This window comes from Protomyctophum parallelum (assembly GCF_964188405.1).
Source record: "Protomyctophum parallelum genome assembly, chromosome: 5".
Taxonomy (NCBI): Eukaryota; Metazoa; Chordata; class Actinopteri; order Myctophiformes; family Myctophidae; genus Protomyctophum; species Protomyctophum parallelum.
Window position 1 is genome coordinate 46,640,200 of NC_139702.1, and position 24,226 is coordinate 46,664,425.

Sequence of the window (24,226 nt, forward strand, 5' to 3'; positions counted from 1 at the left end):
CTTCTCTACATTGTATCAGCACGGTTGCTAGACGACTCAACCCTGCAACGTTTGATGTCAAAACAAAACCTCTGTAAACGGTTAGCATTTTCCTACACTTCTACATCTTATTGATTTAAAAAAATTATATATAGGCTATATATATTTATATAAAAGAGACATCCTGTAAAAGAGCTCTAGGGCATGATGGCGGACATTGGATATAATAAAGGAACGTTGGGGAAATGTATATGTTTTAGTCCCAGGTTTTGATTGCAAAGAGTGCACAAAACTGAAGTCAGAATCCTGGGGGAAAAGATGAGAGGACGAGGATCACATGCGGACAAATTTGAGCTTTCCAAGGAAGACAAGACGGGATTCACAGCACAGTGATTGTTCATGTTTAGCTCAACTGCTACCAAGATGTCACTGGAGACAAGTGATCCCCAGACCGACGAGGACTGTGAAGATCTGGTGAGTAGTGACCGTGAGTCTTGGCTTCCTTGGTGTTGTCGGTCCGTGTTTCTTTCAGCTCATGCGTGATCGTTTGGACCAATTCTTTAGCTCGCGTATTGATATCACGAATGATAGTTCTAGGATGAATGAATGTCATTTTTGTGCATTAATTAAGTCACAACACAATCAGAGATCCAAAAAATGCCAAGGCTCCACCACTACAGTAATTTCTTTTCACGCTCTGTAAACAGCTAGTAAATGTGCATTTTGGTCTTAAATTGCTCATGTTTGTAAAACAGACACATATTCACAATAGCAAAGGCTAATTGCAAAACGTGCACATAACATCTAGAGATCAAACTTTAAGAATGTAAGTCTTGGAACCTTTAAGATTGGACCTTTAACTTAAAACCAGCATACGCCAAATTACAATACCCAAAAACTCGGACACTCGCTCACTCACACTCGGTCACTCCAGCATATGGTATGATGAAATTGGTGACCTGCAGAAATATGTGACCATCTTGTTGTCTTCACTCAATTTACATGGAAGTCTTTAAATATGTGGCCTAAATATCGCTAGGTTGAAGCTGCTAATGAACAAACTGCAACAATTTACATTCAGACACTGACGTTATGTGATTGTCTACACAATTGTCACATATTTCAGCAGGTCACCAATCTCACCGTAACACCACCATGCTGGAGTAACCGAGTGTAAGTGAGCGAGTGGCCGAGATTTGGGGTATTGGAATTTGGCTTAGGGTCAACACACCTCGATATTAGATATGACTGGGTTGTTTTGAAAATACTTTAGCTCAGTAGCCTTACTAGCCTATCTTTACAGAATGTTTACTATGCCAATGTCCCTCAACTCTCCTACTCTATATGTCCTGTCCTCCTCTCCTCCTTTCTCTATCTTGTTCCATAGGTAGAGGATGGCTTCTCGCTCTCTGCTGACATCTCAGAACATGAGAAGGTAAACAACTGTTAATGGTCCACAGACACAACTGTTTGTGTTCAGTCAGTGTTCAAACCGGATTTAGTCAAAGTCGGCATGGGCAGATGTGATGGCATCACACTGCCTCCTGCACTGAAATGATCACACATGCTAAATTGGTGAATTGCAGTGCTGTGGAATTTGCTCGTCTCAAACGTTTTGTCTGTGCTTTCAATAGAGAACGAGGATGAAGAGATGTTTGCGGAAGCCACCTCCTTCCCCAAGTAAGACCAGCTCAACACAGAGACTGTGGGCACTAGGCAGGAGATCAACTTTTCATCTCATCTTTTCTGTCTCTCATTCAGACCTGGAACACCTACTTTATTCTTTATTATACCTTACAAGCCAGGAACACCTCTGTGTATAGTTGTTGCGATATACAGTATATGGCAAAATTTGGTTTTTCAGTAAACCTATGTCAGGATTTTGAAGGAGTTTTTAGTATCTTGAAGAGAGCAAAGAAGCAAGCACTCAGTTGCGTAGTTCACAATATAAGAGTATAAGTGCACGGTAGGAATAGTCTATAGAAAGAAATTCCAGCACTAACGTTTTATCCATTTAGGATTCCTTAGCAACAAATGGACGTTTTGGCTGGTAGGCCTTCCTCAGCGAGAAACTGTTTTTTAGAATGATATACTGGTGGCAGTAACCAGATGCCTGAACCACCTAAGCTGGCTCCTTTCCAGGTGAAGAAGCTGCGGCTCTACTCTGAGTCTCTCGCGTGACTGAAATTATCACCCTATCTCTAAGGGAGATGCCAGCTACCCGTCAGACTAATTTCATCCGCTTGTATATTGTATAGTGTACAGTATGCTTTGATTATTTTGATGTGTGTGTGTGTGTGTGTGTGTGTGTGTGTGTGTGTGTGTGTGTGTGTGTGTGTGTGTGTGTGTGTGTGTGTGTGTGTGTGTGTGTGTGTGTGTGTGTGTGTGTGTGTGTGTGTGTGTGTGTGTGTGTGTGTGTGTGTGTGTGTGTGTGTGTGTGTGTGTGTGACCCGTACAACATTAAAAAACCACACACCAACATACCTAGTGCAAAAGAGGAAGAACATCACCTTCGACCCCTACCCTGTCTGCCCTCTGCAAGGACTCTGTTAAGGAGTGTGATTGACAGAGGGACAAAGGAATGCTTATACCTATTATATTTGCAAGCATGGACCTCGTACCTCCTACCTGATGGCATTAGCCGATACTCGGGGTATAGTACATGGGAGGGGTCAGACACAATTTTCTTGACCTGTCCAATGGTGGCCTGCTCAAAGATGACCTGGGGGGTGATCGGAGGTGTAGACATACCCATGATCTTCCCTGCCATTTTGGCTAATCTAAGGATCTCAGATTTGTATTTTACAGTTAGGTTTCCAAACCAACTGGTGATACCACCATACCTTAGAATTGACTCTATACTAGCTCTATAGAAGATGAGCATTATGTTTCTACTTACTTTTTGTGTGTGTGTGTGTGTGTGTGTGTGTGTGTGTGTGTGTGTGTGTGTGTGTGTGTGTGTGTGTGTGTGTGTGTGTGTGTGTGTGTGTGTGTGTGTGTGTGTGTGTGCGTGCGCTTTCACGTTTGTTCACGTGCGTGTGCACATCCAGAGTCTCCCTACCTCTCCAGTCTGAATGTGAACCCCAGGAGGCCAGCAGTACCAGCTTGGAAGCCACTGAGGAGCTCCGTGGCGACCAGCAGCAGAGGGGAGAGAGTGGACTCCTTGGGAGAGGCAGCCACAGCACGCTTTACCTCCCTCAGTAACGGCCACGGTGGGAATCTGCGAAAACAATTATCTTTTGCATAATCATCATCATTAAAAAAAAATTAATTGAAAAATGTTCACAGATTTCCCCCTAGTAGCAGAAATAGCAGATCTACAGGCTCACATGTGAGTAGGGGTGGGACGATATGGGTACCTCACGATACGATATATATCGCGATATTAGGCCCTCAATAACGATAATATCACGATATTCGATATATTGCGATATTTGCGATACATCGGTATATTGTATGACATTTCATCAGCGATATATCACGATATCTGGAACTGGAAAAAACGCTATTTTCGTGCTCGGACACAGGGAGGGACACTCTGTCTATTGTGGTTGCACCACTCAAACACTAAATTAATACTCAATAAACTCCCCCTTTGCCTCATACCCTCATCATAATGCCTCACAAACACCACCAACTGACCATTATCACTGGTATCATCATAATGTATCACAAACACCACCAACTGACCATTATCACTGGTATCATCATAATACCTCACAAACACCACCAACTGACCATTATCACTGGTATCATCATAATGCCTCAAAAACACCACCAACTGACCATTATCACTGGTATCATCATAATACCTCACAAACACCACCAACTGACCATTATCACTGGTATCATCATAATACCTCACAAACACCACCAACTGACCATTATCACTGGTATCATCATAATGCCTCAAAAACACCACCAACTGATCATTATCACTGGTATCATCATAATGCCTCACAAACACCACCAACTGACCATTATCACTGGTATCATCATAATGTATCACAAACGCCACCAACTGTCCATTATCACTGGTATCATCATAATACCTGACAAACGCCACCAACTGACCATTATCACTGGTGTCAGTGGACTTGTCCACTGCTGGGGAAATGCATTCTGCATTTTGTATTCCCACAAAGCTGTTTGGACAAATCAGTAATCCAGTATCCAGTAATTCAGTACTTCTGGTTGCTGTGGAATCTGAGAGTGGGATTTGCTTTATTTTAGCTGTCATTTCCTTCTTTTCTAAACATGTTGTTCATCACTTCATAATGAACAACATTTCAAATTAAAACAATAATTCGATATCGATATTTTAATAATCGATTATTTATCGTGGGAGGACGTATCGATATATATCGCAATATCGATATTTCAGCACACCCCTAATTGTGAGCTTGTAGATGGACTATTGCTGCTATTTTTAATACATTTTGAAAGTACAAACTTATTAAATATGGCTTATTTTGGCTAAACTACATTTTATTACAACTTTTGTAATTTACAAAGCCAAAGATCACAATGTTAATCAATTATTTGACAATTGTGACTGACAACCTCAGTTTCATGACCAATGGTATCTGGGGCATTCTACAGATTTGATATTGCACTGTACCTAATAAAGTAAGAGCATGTGCAGTATGCAGTGTAGGAATTTAACTGAATCATCACATACAGACTGAGCTCTCTCTCTCTCCCCCCCCCCCCCCCCCCCCTCTCTCTCTCTCTCTCTCTCTCTCTCTCTCTCTCTTGTTCTTCTCTCAGGTTTGTTGCAGACAGTAAGGCCAGAGTGTGATGTCACTCAGGAGTTCCTCAAACAGGCTACAAAGAAAACCATACAGTCCCACTCTGCATCCAATGGTGTGTGAAGAGAGAGATCAGAAAGATATACAGAATGTGCCACTCAGACACTGAAGCCTCATTTATACTTCATATGACGGTGTTGCTGATCTACAAGCTATTTTCGCGTTATTACTGTATATGTGACCAGATTTGACTGAGAGCCTGCCATCGTGCAACCTCCAGCTTTTCACCAGAGGAGAAAAACGTAGTTGCTGGCTGCGAGAGTGAGGTCTAGCCAACACCAACTCGGGATTCCTGGATCGCTGCCCTCCACAATTTCCTATCCAACGTCGCGCCGGAGAAAAACTGAATGTATTTATATGTTATCCAAAATGAGTTAATGGCACAGGGAGACTCTTCACATACTAGAGCATCTCTGAAATAAATATCAGAGCTGAAATCGACATGTAAATATGAAATTAAGTGTGATGTTAGAGTCCACAGAAGTGAACCTTTCAAGCCTGTTTTCTCAACTCACTGCTTTCTGCAAGACATTACTCTATAAGCCACAGCTCCAAAACTGGTGGGTCAAACTGATCAACCAATATGTCAATTTGAAGCTATGATTCCCTACTTTCATATGACCTGAAAAAACGAAAATTAAAGAAGAAATCCAATGGCAGTCACTCTGTCAAATTTGGCCACATATTTCCAAATAGTAGCCCTGACTCAAACAGCCCGGGGTCAGACACCATTTTATGCATTAAGCGCCTCGTCCAAATAATGGCCGCTGCCTGGGCCATTATTTGCAATTTATATTGTGTGTGTGTGCCAAACATAGAAGATCTACAAGTGTCGCGTCGTTGTGAGCTTTCATATATCAACAACTCAATCCAGGAAAAAATATCTATACCCTGTATTATACCTAATAGCAAAAATGTGTAATGTGCAAGCTCCCGCACTAAGGACAGTAAGTAGTCAGTCCACAAACGAAACAAATTAGCCTCTGTAGTCTGTAGTCTATAAGCCGGTCTGTCTCTCTCCTCCCATCTCCCAGGTTACAGCCTGGACCACAGAGAGAAGGAAGACATGTACGATGAGATCATTCACTTGAAAAAGGTACAGCCGAGTGTAATAAATAATTTACATCATTTTAAGTTTATTTTTTATTGAGAAAGCCGAAACAATAAAGCACATAGTACATCTTTGTAGTTCAGTAAGATTTAATTAAGAAATTAGAACAGCGTGGCTCATTTGCAGACTTCTTGTGACCACCCTGTCACGTCACTCATCTATAACAGTGTTTAACAATTTGTCGGGGCCTATTGTTATGGGTCACACAAGTAAATCAATCAATTTCTGAGTCCATTTACTCTTATGGTGAAACGATGCAAACAAAGCGATGAAAACGATGAAAGATGAAACCATGCAAACGACGCGTTATGAGTTTATTTGGAGCATCTACATGCATCTTTGCGCCTTTGCAACGTCATGTCACTGGCTTCCTTTGACAATGAATGGTAGACTGCATCGTTTAATCTGCCCGTGTTAACGCAACAACGTCGAAACATTATAGTCTGCTAGATTCCTGCAATGAGCCATAGTGGGGCTTTTTAAATTTAAATACAGTCTACTCCTGACCCACTACTGGTGGTGTGTGCTGACGGTGTTGTCCTCCACAGAGCCTCCAGGCCCAGAGGGCCGACAACCAGCAGATGAAAGCCAAACTACGGCGCCTGGAAGAGGACACAAACAAGAGAGAGAAACAGATTGAGGAACTGCTAGATCCCACTAAAGTATGTATGGGTGGATAGCTACACCAGTGTTTCTCAAATGGGCGGTACAGGGCTACAGGGATGTGAGAGGGAACGAGGGAAATGTAATTATTTATTTTACTGGTGTTATGTTTAACAAAAAAAGAGCTTTCTGTGAACCTGCAGAGATGTAAAATGTTAATCTGAGTTAAATGTAAATCTGATTGTGTGGCACTGTGGCCACAATGTGGAAACCATTTAAGATAAATCTGCTCAGGAGGCACCAACTGCAACTATTTTCCATTTATTTGTAACTTTATATTCTTCCATGGGTGTGTTATCTATCATTCATTCATTCATAGCATCATACGTTGCTACTGTAGCTGTGGTTTTCTCTTGCTGTTTTCTAAGCAAATTGTTGTAGCCGGGTAAAGGGGGTACATGGATTCACTAATCAGGGAAGCATTTTTGAAATATTTTAACAACACAACACTTGTGTGGAGGTCCCTGGCACAAAATATTTGGAGGTCTGCGTCCAAATACATAATTTACTTGGGGGTGCTTGACATGGAAAAAGTTTGAGAACCACTGGGTTACACAATGTTATCTGAGACCCCCTGTATTGATTGATTGGGTTTTCTTCTTCATGGCAGGGGTCTGAGTACACTCGCAGTTTGGTGGACAAGAAGAATGAGGGCAGTGTGGTGAGTAGCCCGTGATCTGCTGGTGTGCACGGCACGTCACAGTGGTTTAAGCATTCCCATGGATCGGCAGGCTGTTCATTAGATGATGTTTGATGATGATGTACTATTTGATGATGTACTATTAAGAATATGGTTGACCGGAGTCAACAGTTTTTGCAAAATTTAGCAGATCAACAAGCTCACAACGCATCACGGAGGCTAAGGTTTCAGTGGTTATTATGATAAGATATGATAAGATTTCTTATGATTGTCTTTGATTTATTTTTCTTTTACAGGTTTTATCTCATTTGTCTCAAATAAAAATAATAAATAATAATAGCTCAGATTTATATAGTGCTTTTCTAAGTAGCCAAAGTCATTTTACATAAAAGAAAAGATAAGAGAAAAGAAAATATTATTGCTACAGTATATCGTTGCTGCATACTATGTCCAAAACTGTTACTTTTCAGGATTCAAAATTCAAAAATGGCAAATATAGCAGATTTTCGTGTCGCATTGCCATACGTTTTGAACTTCAGATCAGATATTTGGTTGATCTTGTAGATCAGCTATATTTTGCTACTTTTGTGTTACACTAGTTTGACGAAATAGAAAATGTATACACGAAACATTTTAATTGGTTAAAATGACGATATAGCCTCAGTGATTATTCAATTGACTGAAATGCACATTATAATATCTTCTGTCCCCAAGGTTCTAAATGGACTCAAACAGAGAATACTGAAGCTGGAACAGCAGTGTCGAGAGAAAGAAAACGCTCTAAGGTAAAACATCTACCTGCTGCACCAGAGATCTCTTCATGCACGTTATTGATCCGTGTGTCTTTGTATGCATGGATTAAGTCACCACGACCAAAGCTGTCCTACACACATGGCCGGCACTTGTAAGGAAAACAAGAGCTCCCCTTCCCTCATCCAGCTACAGATAAGTTTATCCAAGCCCCCAGAACCACGCTAGAACAGTGAAGAGACCATCGCCTGGTGTTTCTGGGGAAACACTATGCACAAAGATGCTTACGGACACCAAAGTTCTTGCAGTGGTGCCGGCCCACAGCAGAATAAATTGAAGAGGAAATCTTGAACAAACAAAGTGAGCGCACACGCTGATAGCCAAAGTGCTAATATTGTATGTACTGTAGGTCGCAGCAGTTTCAGGTTTCATGTCTTAATCTGCTGCGTCCTAAATACAATATTGGCACTTTGGCTATCAGCATGTGTGGCCACTTTCTTGTTTTTTCAAGATTCCCTCTTCAAATCTGGGATAGCAACACTTCCGCATTTAAAATGCTACTGTGTGTGTCTCCCATTTAAAATCCTCAGCAAAACTGTTCATCTCAGATGCTAATTATTTATGAACCACAGTGCTAGTGCATGGGGGGGTCCTTTCAGCTGTTTCACAAATCACATATTTGGACTTTGCCTAACAAAATGTTTTCAGCCGTGAGATTTATTTTAGCTTTAATCCATGATGTGCTGGCCTTCCTTGTTGTCCAGTAAACTGCAGAGTGAGCTGAGGACCACCAACCTGGAGGAGATGAAGATCATGGTGGAAACGTATTTTGAAGAGGTGACACGTTCACTATTTTCTAGAAGTCAAACTTAGTATTCTGATGCTAGGTACACTCTCAAGCCTACAAGTACATGTTGCACAGAGGGAATCTTTCATTAGTTCAGAAAATCTTTTCTAATACAAAAAAAAGAGAGAAAACTAAACTAAAACTATGACAAACACTTTGTCGACTTACTAGATAAAAACAAAGCTATGATGACCAAAACTAAGACTATATATAATATATGGACAATTTTGTCAACAAATAACAACTAGACTAAAATGTTAGGGAGGGACTAATGGGATAAAGATCCAGTACAACTAAAAGACAAGTCATTTGGTTTGGTTGCGCTCGGGTGTCCGCAAATCTACATGCTTACAGTGCGCCGTGCTGCGAGGCATTGTGAGCTTGTAGATCGTCTATTTTCAGCATGCAACCAATTGTAAAATCACGCATTACGACACCACCAAGACACCAAAATCGACTAGATTTAGTCGACTAAACTCTTATGCTATTTAGTCGACTAAAACTAGACTAGAAATTTCAGAAGACTAATTATTATGACTAAAACTAAATCAAAATTAGCTGTCAAAATTAACACTGCTTGGTGTGTGTCTCTCTTGTACCTTTCAGATCCAGAGGTTGAGAATGCTTGTTGAAGCAGCAGAGAAAAGGTACATTGACTTTTTATTTTATTTTATTATCCCACGATTGTAACCCATTAATTCACCCCTGTGTCAATTATCTAATGTGATGCTGGGCTCTACACACCCTCCGCCAACCTAGTCCCCATTTATGGGGGACATGGAGAGAGCAACGGACTTGAACTCATGCTTCCTTCATGCCTGAGTGTCCAAGTTGCTCCTTTACACCTGACGGGGGAGTTTCCCTGGTTGGACGTAGCGCATGGAAGGAACACGTTATTCCAACAGTTCCTTTCCCCTCCATCAGGCGCCCCAGCTGGCCAGGGGGAGGCAGTTTAGAGACCAGGATTACTGCATGTTTTTTGTGAGGGTACCTACCCTAGGGGACACGGGGAGAACATGCAAACTCCACACAGAAAGGCCCTTTCGCCAACCCCGCCTCGGGTATGTGCACTGATGACACGGAGGAGGAAACAAGCCACCAGCACCCACAGCGCCCCGAGCGGGAATCGAACCCAGGACCTTCTAGCTGTGAGGCGACGGCACTACCAACTGTGCCACCGTGCCCCGTACATTGACTTTTTGATCACTTTTTTCTTTTCTTTTTTATATTCTTTTGGGGCTTTTATGCCTTCATTGATAGGACAGTAGACTGACAGGAAGTGGGGAGAGAGATGGGTCTGCAAGGCTAATTCTCATCAAATAAACGGTGGTCCGTGGCTCAAATGCTGAATAAATTAATGGACCTTGATGTGAAAGAGGTTGAAAACCACTGCTCTATATGGTGTTGGCACGAGGGGTAATGGAATGACAACCATATATGGAAGCGTCTGATGTCACGAGGCGTAATGGACTGAAAACCATAGATGGAGGCGTGACCTGAGTGAGTCACCTAACTGACGGACGGACAGGTTTTGCAGGTTTTCATCGTAATCTGTGACCACAATAATACGTACGTAATAATATGTACCAAAGGACAATGGGGACAGTGAATGGCATCTCCTTTCTATGGGGATTTGCATTTACCTTCCCTTGTGGTCTCCTGATAGATTATGTTTCAGGCCATTTTTGCCAGTGTTCACTATCTTAACCCATTAAGGACTGTGTCACCTTAGCTTTTAACCACTTTAACCATTATTTTAAACTTTAGCTATTTTTGAAAAATCATGAAAATGTGTGCAAATCTTCTATCTCAAATCTCTGCCTCTGGGGTGTCCCTGGAACAACATACTTTCAGATGTGAGTCTGCGGCCAAATTCATATAATTCTAGGGGTCCTTGAAATGAACAAGTTTGAGCGCCACCGACATAGAAACATACGTTTTTTCAGAAAACGTTTAACGATTTAGAAGACATTTGTAGAACTGACTATAACAACCCTTTGTTCTCCATGCGTAGCAGTCGAGCGGAGAGCAAGGGCTCCCAGAGGCAGCAGAAGGCTCTGGGCTCCATGGTTCAGCGTCTGTCGTCGGAGCTCAAAGAGCTGCAGCTGGAGAACAGCACCTTGAGAGAGGAGCTCAACACCAGCAGCCCTGTAGAGGGAGCCAAAGGTCTCACACACACACTCACTTTCACGTGAAAAACGAATTGAGCTTGCAGTTCAGCTATTTTTGCTACTTTTACGAGACTTGCTGTATGTTGACATACAGTATGGAGATACAAGGTGTGTGTGTGTGTGTCTCTCTCTCTGTGTGTCTCTCTCTCTCTCTCTCTCTCCCTCTCTCCAGGCTACAGAGAGTGGAGTAAGCAGAGACTATTGAGGAGACTGCTGGAAGTAGAGAAGGTGACCAGATTGCATGGATTAAAGTTCTCAGTCGCCACAACTGTTTTCAGATGTGATCAGTGACTTCTTAAGTCCTTTTCTGACGGGGAGCGAGTTACGCAGGCGTTCTCGCCTGGATCAGCAACAGGTCTGCTAATGAGGGGCCATGGGATGGGTAGCGGAAAAAGAAGCTTGCCACAATAAAGGGCTAGTCGCACGTGGGCGTGTGCATGAAACGAGCACGCGTGCGACAATTCCACGGGACCGTGCCCGTGAAAATACACTTGAATAACCGCACGTCCAAAATAAACGCCTCTCATTGAAAATGAATTACTAGGCACATTAGTCGATCCCCACCTGAACGGGCCTATAAAATGGAATAAGAACATAGGTTTAGAATGTGATATCTGCAGGACATCATAATTCTAATTCTGTCGGGTGGAAATCTCATATGTCCAAAAAAAACACAACTCTTACCTTTCAGGGTTGAAATTTAAAAGCATCAAACATAGTATCCAGAAGCTCAAAACACGATTCACTGTTGATGTTTTTGCCCGACAGTGGCCTTTTCAGTCATTATTTTTTTAGATTGTCTTTGAAACACACACACACACAACCCTGTAAATGCAGCAGGACTGACACCTCTCTCCTCCACTCAGAGGCTGGAAGACGCCAGAAGACACGCCCACTTGGCCAAGGGCGGCACACGATTGGACCAGGGCGTTCAGACTACAGCGGAGAGCGAGGTCCTTGTCGATGATACACTGGGAGTTGCCGTTGCAACAGAGCCGGCGGTCTCTGGGATAACGGCTCCATCGACTGCACAGGCGGAGGAGGAGGCGTGCACTCTGAGAGAGTGTGTCAGCCAACTGGAGAGACACAGGGAGGAGCTTCAGCACACTCTGACCAATAAAGAGTGAGTGAGTGTTTGGTCAAACTATCAGAAAATCCTAATGATCTCAGACATTTCATAAAAGCAAAGAGGTTAACCCGCTGGTGTCAGTTTGTTAAAAATGGCCATCCTTTTTTGTCGGTGCTGGTATTGCCGACTTAGCATCAATCTCCAATTTCTTCAACTGGTTGGCTGTATGGCTACCAAAACACCATAATTCTACATATTGATTAATTGTGCTAATTGTTCATGAGACACAGCGCTAGTGTGTGGGGGGGTCCTTTCACTCCGTTTCACAAATCGCATATTAGGACTTGACCTAACAAAAAAAATATCTGTCGTGATATTACATTTTTTCTTCAATCATGTGCTTGAACTGAACTCTGTCTGGCTCTTGCGACTTGTGTGAAAGCGGCTGTCTGTCCTCGTGCTTTCTTTCTAGCGAGGAACTGAGTCGTCTCCGAGCGGAAAAAGAGGAATCGGAGAGAGAGACAGAGCGATGGAAGGCTGAACAAGCAGACAAATGCGGCAAAGAGAGGCAGAGTCACAAGTATGTGTCACTTCTTCTCACTGGGATTCTTGAAGCCTTTCTAGATCAGTGGTTAGCTCAAGAGTAAGACCCCAAAAAATACATTAGGTGTGTGTGTGTGTGTGTGTGTGTGTGTGTGTGTGTGTGTGTGTGTGTGTGTGTGTGTGTGTGTGTGTGTGTGTGTGTGTGTGTGTGTGTGTGTGTGTGTGTGTGTGTGTGTGTGTGTGTGTGTGTGTGTGTGTGTGTGTGTCAAGGTTATAATAGTTTTGGTTTTTTCATTATAGTTTAGTTTTAGTTAGTTTTGACTTGTTTTTTTCTAATTCAGTTAGTTTTAGTTAGTTTTTAGAGCGGGTTTGCTAGTTTTTATTTAGTTTTTATTTTGTTGAAATGCTTAGTTTTAGTTTAGTTTTAGTTTAGTTATAGTTTAGTTTTAGTTTTTTTTTCGTACTTTGGTTTATTTGTCAGGTATAGGATTAAAAAAGATCAATAAGTATTGTGTAATAAAACCTAAAAGATATACCATTTAAAAATATAAACTCTAAAAGTTCAGAAACGTAACTTTGGTCCTTTATTTCTCCACTTTGATGATACCATTTGGTATTGTGTTTTATATAATTTTAATTGTTGATCGTTGTCACCTGTACAACGAGGTATAGTCTGTATAGATTGTAAGAATCGGGCATTCGTGGAATGAGCAACACAGCTAAACGTGTGGGTAGCGCCCCCAAAAAAATTGCCAAAATTGCAAATGGTTGGTATACCAACCCTTGCTTTGAGTTGCTTAGTGGATTGGATGATTGCACTCTCCCACAGTAATAAGGAAAAAACAACACTTGGTTCTGTTGGTTGCATGTACAGCACATACACTCGTACAGCACGCCCAAGCTGATCCCACAAGTGTTCAATTGGGTTGAGGTCTAGACTCACAGCATTTCCACTCCTACATTTTGGAGGTACTCTGTGATCCTGGCTGTACGGGGCGAGCGTTGGCATCCTGGAGGATGGCGTTAGGTCCAAGATTCTGAAGATATGGGATCGCCACTGGCTTCAGAATCTCACTGCATTGAGATTGCCTTTAATGATGACAAGTTCTGTCTTGCCCGTGAGAGAGATACTGTTCCATACCAAACCAAGCTGTTGTGGCAAGGGTGAATAAATACCAACCACTTGCCATTTTGGCAAATGTTTTGGCAAATGTGTGCTAGCCACACATTTAGCTGTGTTGCTCATTCCACAAATACCTGATCCTTATATAATAGGCCTATACCCTTCCGAAGTGCTCCGCATATTTTACTATCATCCTTTTCCACAAGGCACTTCCTTGCGTCTCTCTCCCATATTGGACTGTCTCTTTCTTCCAACTTTTCCTGGCAGTGTCCGAGCACGAAAATAGCGTTTGTTCACCACCAAGTGTCACTGTTGCACAGCCTAACACACAGACACACACAGGCCAGGGAGGAGGGCTTACAGTACAGTACAGTACAGTACAGTACAGTACAGTACAGTACAGTACAGTACCACTCACTTAAGACGGGTTTGATTTTCCAAGTAACATGCAGTCAGTTTCAGGCAGTGCAGAATGTAAACAAGCAACGTAAAGTGTGGCTACATGCTGCCGTACGGTGCTGAAAACAGCCGTAAAACTTGTTGGAGAAATGAGGAATTTAATCAAATTAATTTAAAAGGTTTATATTATGAATTTCTGAAATGCATATAAATATTGATACAAACTATAACTAAGGGTATTTTTTCTATAATTTCAGTTAGTTTTAGTTCGTTTTGTGAACACACAATACAGTTTCAGTTTAGTTATCGTTTTTAATTTATTTTTAGTTTTTATTTAGTTTCAGTTAACTAAAATGTTTTTTTAATTCTAGTTTTCGTTTTTTAGTTAGTTTTAGTTAACTATTATAACCTTGGTGTGTGTGTGTGTGTGTGAAATAGGCAGCCCATTTGATTTGCATATGGACACATATTGATTGCAAAAGACAAATGCTAAAAAGTTGGCTAAATACTGTTCTGTCTCGGCTATTATGGGCAGTCTGTCTATCTGGAGAAGGCGTAGTTTTATTTATCCCTAGGTAGCTTAAAAAAAAAAGAAAAAAAAACATCCCGTCTAGTAGTGTCAAGTAATAGTATGTCATCAATGTGCTATCTTTTTTTTCCCTCTGTGTGTTAAGCATGTGCAGCAGTTATATCTGATTGGACCATATAATGTAACCTAATTCTGATCAGTGTTTGGGTCTATTGTATTGCGCCTCTTGTGCAGATCCAAATAAAATAATTCAAAAGTGTGTGTGTGCCGCATGCATGTGTACTGAACATGCAATGATATGTGTGTGTATTTCCCAGACAGGAACTAGAAGAGTTGAGGCTGAGGATCCAGGCGTTGGAGGAAGAGAGGCACCAAGCTGCTGCACTAGCTGCCTCCTCTCCGACAACAGCAGAGCAGCAGACCGCAGGAGGATGGACGGGTGGTGGAGGAGAAGGACAGACGGACGCAGAGCGGAAAGATGAGGAGCTGAAGGAGGAGGAGGAGTGTCGGGATGAAGAGCTGAGAGAGCGAGCATCCAGGACCATCCAGACAGGCTGGAGGGAGCACAGAGATAGGGTATCAGGCTTGATTTAATACAAACACATTACACTGAAGGAGAAGAGATGCTTCGTACCACATTTAGCCGCTAGATCATTTCCACCGGCAGTGAGTCGAGTCCCCCGGGGGCAGGTTGAATGACGCAACACAGGATGCACAATACAATCACAAGTTTATTTAATTGTTTATTTAATAAGTTGGTAGATTCTCTAGTCCTGGGGTTCCCAAACTGTGGTGCGTGCACCCCTTCGGTTTTTCTTGTAACCTCCAGTTTTTTTGCGCAAACGGCAAAATCTGGTAAAACACTTGTAAAGAGAGCTGCTGCAGGAGTATACACAGCTAGTCTCAGTGCAGTGAAATTCTGTGATTATTTGCCATAATCATATTAAAATATGAATCATTTTCGGCCAAATACAACAAGACTTAGCGTTGGGGGTGCGTCAGCTCGCCAGGAGGTAACGGGTTGCACGGCCAAAAACGTTTGGGGACTACTGCTCTTGTCTATCCGATCACCTAATACCTTAAGAGGACAATAAATCCCCAAATATAACACCACATAAAATCCTCTGTTAATGTATCCATTCTGAACTCTAATTTGGTCCATTTGGATAATCATCATATCATATCATATCATACTATAATTAACCGAATGTCTGAGTGTGTGTGTGTGTGTGTCCGTGTGTCTGTCAGAAACAGTGCCGTAACTCCTTACTGCCTGCACCAATCACTCCCAGGCATTGAGCATATGAATATGGAGGGCGTAACGAAGCCCTTTTTTCGATTTGACACATTAATGATTATTAATTTATTTATTAGTCAATTACAACGCACCCGGGCGCAGTACCCTTCACGGCCACAAGGGGGGGCAAATATCTCAACGGGTAAGGACTAGTCATAATAATTTCTATAATCTATAATAAGGATTTTACTGTGCCCACAATGCAATTCAGTACAGTGCAGAAGAACACTTGACAAGACACCGACTACCGTGACCGTTACGATGGGACACATTGCACACCACATGACAGCGCATGGGCAGATAATACAGTGAAACTCTGTTTAAGACCTGTTGTTTAAGATTTTGGTCATATTATAACCATTTAAAGACAACATGACAACACAAAACGGCACAGCACAGCATGAAAAAACAGATGTTGATCCATGAGAGAAATATGATCGTGTTTTGTCTCATCAGGACCTTGTGAAGATGCAGTCGGCAATAAGAGGCCATCTCCACAGACACACACTACTCGGGGACCTGCAGAAAGATGCACACACCAAGGTTGGATTACACACACACACACACACACACACACACACACACACACACACGTTTGTATACTTGTGAGGACATTTCACGACAGAATTGAAAATAGCATCTACATAGCATCTCGGGTGTCGCTGTGAACTTGTAGATCGGCTGTTTTTCTTTGTATAAAATAAGGAAAACTTTAACGCTAACAAATGTCTAATCCTAATTCTAACCCCAATTAATTCTAACTCCAATGAATCATTGTCTTAGAGGCTCTGTGCCTCACTGTAGTTGTCTATGCATTTGTTTCAGTACCTTGTGTTTACATTGCTAAATTGCTCTGGATTAAGATAAATGCCTAAATTCAAAGTTTGAAAAAGGTTTCCTTTTCCAGAAGGTGAGAACATTTCCTGCTCCGGGTCAGTTTCCTATAGCTTCTTTTGATTGGCTCAGCAAACAGATTTAAACAGGAAAAACACATGATCCAAGAATTTGGTTACTGGGTGATGTTAAATTGATCAACACAAATTTTAACAAAGAATATTTTGTATTACTCGCCAGTACAGCTGCGAAGAAAATCATTTTGGTCAACTGTAAATCTGAAAACTCACCTTCACAGAGACACTGGCTGAATGAGCTTTCATCATACTGTACAATGTAAGGAGAAAGCCTGCTACTTTTGAAAAAATCTGTGGTAGGTTCTTTGAGGCTTCAATATCTCCTCTGGGTTGATTTTGTTTTATTTTTATTTTTATTTATTTATCCGAGTTGATGTTGTCAAGTGGTGTTATGGACAATACAGAGTAATGTCCCTTTTTCCAGTTTTCTTTTTCTTTTTGCTGTTTTTTGTTTTCTTTTTTGAGTTTGTCTTGTCTTGTTTTAAAAAAAAGAAAATCATGATTCTGTAATTCTGTGTTTTGAATGATGATGTTTGCATTATCATTAAATAAATCTTTAAAAAAAAAAGATTTAAACTGGAAACACCTTCATATGTTGTTTCCGGTTCAAATCTGCTGCTGACCAATCAAATTAAGCTATGAGAAACTGACCATGCTTATGCCACTTTTCTGGAAAAGACACAGAGCAAAATCCTTTTTAACCCTAAAACGACATTTTTATTGTGAATACGAAAATGGTCCTCAAAATGTGTATTTCTGGCATGGTCTTGCGGTCTGGGCACGCATGTCCTGATCCCAACGACCTTTGCTGCATGTCGCTGCAACCTTCCTTTATGTGATTGAATCTGATGGTGTGTTTTTTTTATGGGTTCGTTCAGCTGAATAAAGACTAATAATGATTCTGTAACATGGAAAGAGCATTAGATTAGTCCTTTTGATTTGATGACCTGCAGTGGTGGTTCTCCACTTTATTCTCTACAATATGCCGTCTCTGTTCGGGAGGAAACCTCATACTGTATGCCCACAACTGTTACTTTTCAGGATTCAAATTCAAAATGATCAAAAGTAGCAGATCGAAAAGCTCAAAATGCGTCGCTTCATGCCACATTTCGAGCTTGTGGATCTGCTAATTTTGATCATTTTATGATTATGATCAAGTAGGCGCTACTTGTAAATCAACGCCCAAATTAGTAGAGCTTTAATTTACAAAAAAGTTAAAATATGGAGATAAGAGGTTTCTGCCTGACAGCGATTTTTCTTTTGCTGAATACACCCTTCACAAATTGAGATTTGTTATGCATTTTGTTAAAGGTTTTGATAGTCACTGCCCTAAACATTCCTGTGTCCCTTTTTCAGGCCAGCTTGTCACAGAGCAGCAGTGAGGTCACTTCCCATGCGGAGGGTGAGCTGGATGCGGTTGCCTTGACGATGATACAGTCTGTATTCAGGGGACATCTGGCTCGCTGCAGTGTCACAACAGAGAGGTGACATTAATGACATCATCCTCATATCATATATCATCATCATACTATAATTAACCGAATGTCCTCACTGCCTGCACCAATCACTCCCACTTTTCACACAGGCATTGACTATAATAATATGGAGGTCTTAACCAATTTAACAAATTATAAATGAATAATGAATTTATTAGTGAATTAAAAATGCGAAAAAGCACCCAGGGCGCAGTACCCCCTGGGGCCACAGGCCGCAAGTATTTCACAACTAGTGAAATAGTGTATAAGAACACAGCAAACACACACTGACTGGCTACTGCTGCCATTTACGGTGTGTGGTGTGTTGTGTGTGTGTGTGTGTGTGTGTGTGTGTGTGTGTTCTAGCTCCATGTCATCTCTGCCTTCTTCACTGGGAAACCTCGTGCCAACTCCAGCACCAAGACGAGCCCACTCAAAGTGCACAAATGCCAGCACAGGTGAGACACACACAATCACACATACATACACTTTTTACTAGTACTTTTACTTTGATAGTGTAAGTATATTTTGATCACAATACTTTTCTACTTTTACTCAAATACATGTTGAATACAGGACCTTTATTTGTATTTCTACATTGTGGTATTTAACCCATTCTGACCTGAGATCAGATTCACATGAGGTTTCCACTGGACACACACTGGTCTGATTAACCCATTCTGACCTGAGATCAGATTCTAAAAATGTCAGTCGTTCTTCGATTTTTCAAAAAATAGCAGACCTACAAGCTCATATCGCGCCACTCGGTGGCGCGATATGAGCTTGTAGATCTGCTATTTTTCAATAGCTAAAGCATAACATGATGCCAACACCAAAATGGGTGCCCGGTCAGAATGGGTTAAGCAATATTACATGAGAGGGCCCGCAGGGCGAGTTCCCAAAGCAACGCAGAAGTGCATTAATAACGTTAAACCACCCCCTCGAGTGTAATATTGCAATTATACAACAGTTGCCCTTAAAACTAAGAAAATCGCTGTAAAACATATATATTTTTAATGACAGATTAAACAATCGTGTACCAGATCTCCCTGCCTAGTTTTCACTAACCTTTGAAGAACAACTGCACCGACTTGATCGTTGATTGTCATGAAAATCCGCTTTAAAATGGTGTAATCGCTTGTCGTAGTGTTGAGAGTATTCCAAAGTGGTGATCACAACAACAGAGCGGAGAAGGAACGCGCACGATGCGCGGCACAGCCGCCATTGTAATGCATTGGGCCTCAGTTTCTCAGAACCCCTTGCATGCCAGTGCGACGGATGTTTTTGTGATGTCATCAAAACGCATCACCTATCCCACTCTGTCCGATGGAAACCCCATCGTGTAACTCGTTATTGGGAGAGAAGCTGTTCTACAGTCAATTAACTTGTGTAAGTTGTGTTAGGGAGGGAAAGTGTTTAGTCAGAAATGTAGAACAGCACGTGGTAGAGTCATATCCTCGCATAGCCAGCCTTCATCTGCCTTTGCAATGCATATTGCCCCACGCAGGGAAATTTGTATAGCTACGCAAGGCTAGTACAGTCAGACATTTAGGTTAAAAGGAGAACACAAACAGATCCTGGGGACTTGTTTCCATTGCGTCTATGTATATTTCTCATCTGTCTGAAACCAGGGTTCTTCACAGTGGCACAATCTCCCAACGTCCGTGGACTGAACTACAGTCAGATACAACACAGCAAATATTTAACATATAAAATCCAAATATTTTAGTTTGCATTCTGGGCAGTCTGGCTCGTTGTGAGGGTGGAATGATTTGTACTGGTTCAGAGAGGTTTGCATAATAACTAGTAACTGTTACAAGTTTTGCGTTTGATATGTTTTTTAAATGGTTTAGTTTTTATTTTTTTTATTTTTTTTTTAAATAACAAAAATAGCAGATCAACAAGCTCACGACGCGCCACACTACTTGTGGATCTGCTATTTTTGAAAATGTTTGACAAAGACAAACATTAATTACATTTTCTTGATTCTATGATTTTGTTTGTTTGTTTTGTTAATACACAAAACAGTGTTTTTCAATTCTATTTATCCTTATCCCATTAGTTCTAGTTCTAACTGTGGTGTGTTGCCCACAGGCCAAACCCCCAACGCGCTGGAACCCAGAGCTGCAAATGCAATGGACTCTGATGATTCTGATGACATCATTGTGTCACCTTCACGACCTTTGAGGGCCAGAGAAAAGCTACTCTTCTAGGACTCCGGACATGAGTGCGTCTGTGACCTCTGAGGCTTAGGCTGATTTAGCGTACGGTCACACATGCACGATGGCAGGGGAGTGGCCCAACGCATGCCAGAGGCATCAAATGCATCTCGGTTTAACAAAGTTGAACTCCATGCGATCGATGGCATGTGCTAATGCTGACATTCTGCCACCGGAAGCAGCACACCTTCCCAATCATACAATGGAATAGAACACCTGTATTCCATTGCTGTCGGGCAGAAAGCTCTTATTTCCATGTTCAAACTTTTTTTTCTTTTTTCTTCAAAAATTACCGTATTGTGCCGAATATAAGACTATTCTGATTATAAGACGACCCCCATTTTTCTGGAATCATCTGTGGAAAAAGAACACTGAATGTCAAATAGTCTAGTCCCCGATTATAATACGACCTTTTTTGTTTTGGATATTTCCGTTAGCAAAAAACGTAAAGTCTTATATTCAGCACATTAGGGTAACACCCTACCCCTTGATCATACTACAGCGCTAAGTCACACACAAGTAATAAAAGTAGTAGCAGATCTAAGACGCCTGAGAGCGAGACACGTCTACACATCCACCTGGGTGACAGCAGACTGTTGGGAAAGCGCTGGCGCTTTAGAATGGGGGGTCAGATCAACATATGTGCAGTGTTTTGAGTGTACAGGGTTTGATGAGGGCCCAGGTAGGGCCGGGCCTTAACTTTCGGGCCTTAATGTTCAATCTAGTTTTTGTCGGCTGCCGGGCACAGCTGCACTAATGACTTTGGGGCAGGCCCATCTAGAGTTTAAATGGACAGGTATCAGTCAAAAGGGAGACATCAAAGAGGAAAAGGATGGATGGGGAAGGATCAACATATGGAATGTCGGAACAGGTCAGCGCCATATGTGGAGATCTAAGGGTTTGAGGTCAGATGAAGAGTTGCTGACGAATATTGATGACATCAGGGATCTCCATCCCTGATGATGTCACGAGGCATGACTGGGGGTGACTGACTGAAATGCACGATTTAAGCAATATTACACGAGAGGGTGTGGTTTAACGTGATTATTGCCACGACAGTGATGTGGTCAGGAACGAGATGTAGTCGAGTTCCGCAAGCATCAATTATACAACAGTTACCGGTACTCTTAAAACTAAGAAAATCGCTGAAAAAACATATTTTTTTAATGACAGATGTAGTCACTACGACCACAAATGTCCCAAGAAACTAGCTAGCCTAGCCGCCGAGTTTGCTGCGCTCTGGGAAAACAGAGCAGCTGCATTATTTGTTTTGATTAGGTGTGATGCTCGTTTGAACCACGGCTAGAATGCTGTTATTAAATGCAACCTGCGGTCGCAACAAGCTCGTATCCTGAAATAGATGAGAATTAAACAGTTTTGAACATAGGAGGTTTCCACCCTATTGAAACTATGTCCAAAGCAGTTGCTTTTTTATTGTTATTTTCATACATTTTGTGGGATACTCTGTATTATAAGGTAGGCCCGGGCATACAAAAAAAATACGCATTTGAAACATGGGGATACGAGATTAATGCCAGACAGCAACTTTGTCCTACTGTGCTTAATTGTGCAACTGATGTCGTGCACTGAAAATATCCAATTTACAAGCTCACAAAGCAAATTTGCATTGGGAGCTTGTAGATCTAGATCTGCTTGTAGCTCTGAGCTTCTAAACCAGGCTTTACTTGGGCTCTATGCATTGTGGGCTTCTACAGTGAAACGTGAAGGGTTTTTTCTGAGTGTTCTGTGCAGCCCAATAAGCTGTGTGTTTACATGCACATTGTTATTCTGATATCATTCTTACGTTCTGTTCCCATGCCAAAACACCGCATTCCATTCACAATAGGTTGTATAAATTAAACCTGTAAGCCCAGTACTGGAAACCACAATGAGTGATCGCTCAGATATACTAGCGTCTTATCCAGTATGTTACAGCTCTGGTGGTTATTTAGCTTAAGTTATATTCTGTTGTATGATGTTGGTGTCGCAAACTGAAAATAGACTACCATTGATCTAGATCGGCTTTTTTCGGAAATGGCAAATGGTTAATGGTGCATATAGAGCTTTTATCCAAAGCACTTTACATAGATGCCATCAATCGTATGAATCAGGCTGTTCTGTTTCTGTGGCCATTTGCAATATCGGCAGATGTCTGCAGAAACCTCTTACATGTCCATATTTTAACTTTTTGCTGTGTTATTTTGTAAATGAATGCCCTACTTCATCCTACTACAATGTCACACAAAGGTCAATCTGGAAACCCATCTGCAAATTATATGCAGAATGTACAACTGACCACAGGACTACTGACATTGCAAATGGACTCACGGGATCGCACATTGTGCAACATCGTATCGTACTGTACTGTACTACACTGCAATGAGTCATTAAGAGGAACATCCAGAAGACATTACTCAAAGAGGCAGTGGCCCCGGTTTAATCACTGGCTTCTCTTGGCTTACTGTCAAAGTGTCCTTGAGCAAGACACTAAACAGCAAATATAAAATAGGGCATTCATTTATATTAAACAAACGCATACAACATATTCAATATGCTGATTGAATGGTTTCTGGCTGACAGCAACAACATGTACATTATATGAAACGAGTGAGTACATAATCAACCACACCAGTTGCTGTAAAAGCATTTGATCCTTGCCATGCTTCATCACTTGAGACAAACGGGCCCATGTGCTCATCTGTCATTTGATTTGTAGTTGATGTAATTCATTTCGATTTTTTTTTTTTTACAGAAGTGCCTTCTCTATTGCAATCAAATTTGTGTCAAAAAGAAGATGTCTTTGTGTTGAATGTAGCCCTACACATTACCAGTGTGAGTGAGACTGGGGGTGTATAAATAGCAGCCAATGAATGAATGCACTGTTGATATTAAACTGTGAATTAAAGAAAACAGAAGCTCTGTTGCAGTAGCTGGAACAGACGGAGGGTCCTATGCCAACAATCTGCAGTTATGCTGTTTTAGAGGCAAATAATGATAACCAATCAATGGGCTTGTCACCAAAATAATGAATTGGCATTTTATTTTATTTTTTATTCTATTGCAAGTCGACTCCAGAGTCTGTCTAATTAAAGACCAAAATATGGGTCTCTTGTGTGTAATTTGTATAAAGCAATAATATTGTGGTTTGTGTAGCTGGAACGCAAATCCCACCAATAACATCCACTGTTGTTTCTACATTGTGGTGGCATTGCTACTTTTACTTGCATACTGTAAGAAAATGTGTATGCACAGTAGCCTAATAAAGCCTACTTCTTCTACGACTGCATGCACTACTATCTTTTCACCATCAGGGGGTGGCCTCTGCGGATTTTGCTACTCTCTCTCCTCTCCACACACACACACACACACACACACACACTATCTCAGATGTAGGCTATTTGCAGAGAGAGAGACAGAGCGAGCTGCCTGCCTGCCGCAAAGCCCAGTCCTCCAGGTCTTTTGGAAACACCGTGATTTTTGGTTGAGCTCTGAATGTATTAAAAACGACAGACAGACAGACAGGCCGTTGAGGGGACGACGGAACCGCGGACTACTATTGTATTTTTAGTTTAGGAAGGAACAATAACAATAACAACAATAACGCAAAAAGGAGAAGAAGGGGAACGAAAAACGATTGCGGGTCAACGAGTTTAACCCCTAATCGACCGTGACGGGCTTCACTCCTTGGG

At 41.6% G+C, this 24,226-nt stretch overlaps 2 protein-coding genes across 7 annotated transcripts in view; both read left to right on the forward strand.

Moving 5' to 3' along the window:
* On the forward strand, positions 1–23,270 carry iqce (IQ motif containing E). 5 transcript variants are annotated; one of them, XR_014569298.1, is made up of 21 exons: positions 1–453; positions 1,367–1,414; positions 1,614–1,659; positions 3,030–3,191; positions 4,750–4,845; positions 5,825–5,886; positions 6,450–6,563; positions 7,175–7,225; positions 7,919–7,989; positions 8,719–8,791; positions 9,408–9,448; positions 10,816–10,967; positions 11,145–11,200; positions 11,839–12,095; positions 12,514–12,621; positions 14,953–15,211; positions 16,389–16,475; positions 18,200–18,327; positions 18,685–18,776; positions 20,413–21,991; positions 22,080–23,270. XR_014569298.1 is itself a non-coding variant. In XM_083765923.1 (20 exons), exons 1-20 carry the CDS (start codon positions 379–381, stop codon positions 20,529–20,531), a joined length of 2,097 nt encoding a protein of 698 aa, XP_083622049.1. In that variant the 5' UTR covers positions 1–378; the 3' UTR covers positions 20,532–23,270. The 5 variants fall into 5 exon arrangements, 1 of the variants encoding a protein (XP_083622049.1); XR_014569299.1 differs by having other exon boundaries at positions 20,413–20,755; positions 21,220–23,270; XR_014569300.1 differs by having other exon boundaries at positions 20,413–20,686; positions 20,720–23,270.
* Positions 23,271–23,954: 684 nt separating this feature from the next.
* The window catches only part of ttyh3b (tweety family member 3b), a 49,061-nt gene continuing 48,789 nt past the window's right edge, over positions 23,955–24,226 (forward strand). For both annotated transcript variants that reach the window (XM_083764278.1, XM_083764279.1), the window contains exon 1: positions 23,955–24,226. This exon is cut by the window's right edge and continues 289 nt beyond it. The gene's annotated coding sequence lies outside the window, so the exon portion shown is untranslated.

What these genes read in the sequence shown, in the direction of transcription:
- iqce (XM_083765923.1), top strand. Translation starts at nt 379, where the DNA reads ATGTTTAGCTCAACTGCTACCAAGATGTCACTGGAGACAAGTGATCCC. An exon ending in CCCTGTAGAGGGAGCCAAAG is followed by an intron (nt 10,968 to 11,144) that starts GTCTCACACACA and finishes CCCTCTCTCCAG; the next exon opens with GCTACAGAGAGTGGAGTAAG. An exon ending in AGAAAGATGCACACACCAAG is followed by an intron (nt 16,476 to 18,199) that starts GTTGGATTACAC and finishes TCCCTTTTTCAG; the next exon opens with GCCAGCTTGTCACAGAGCAG.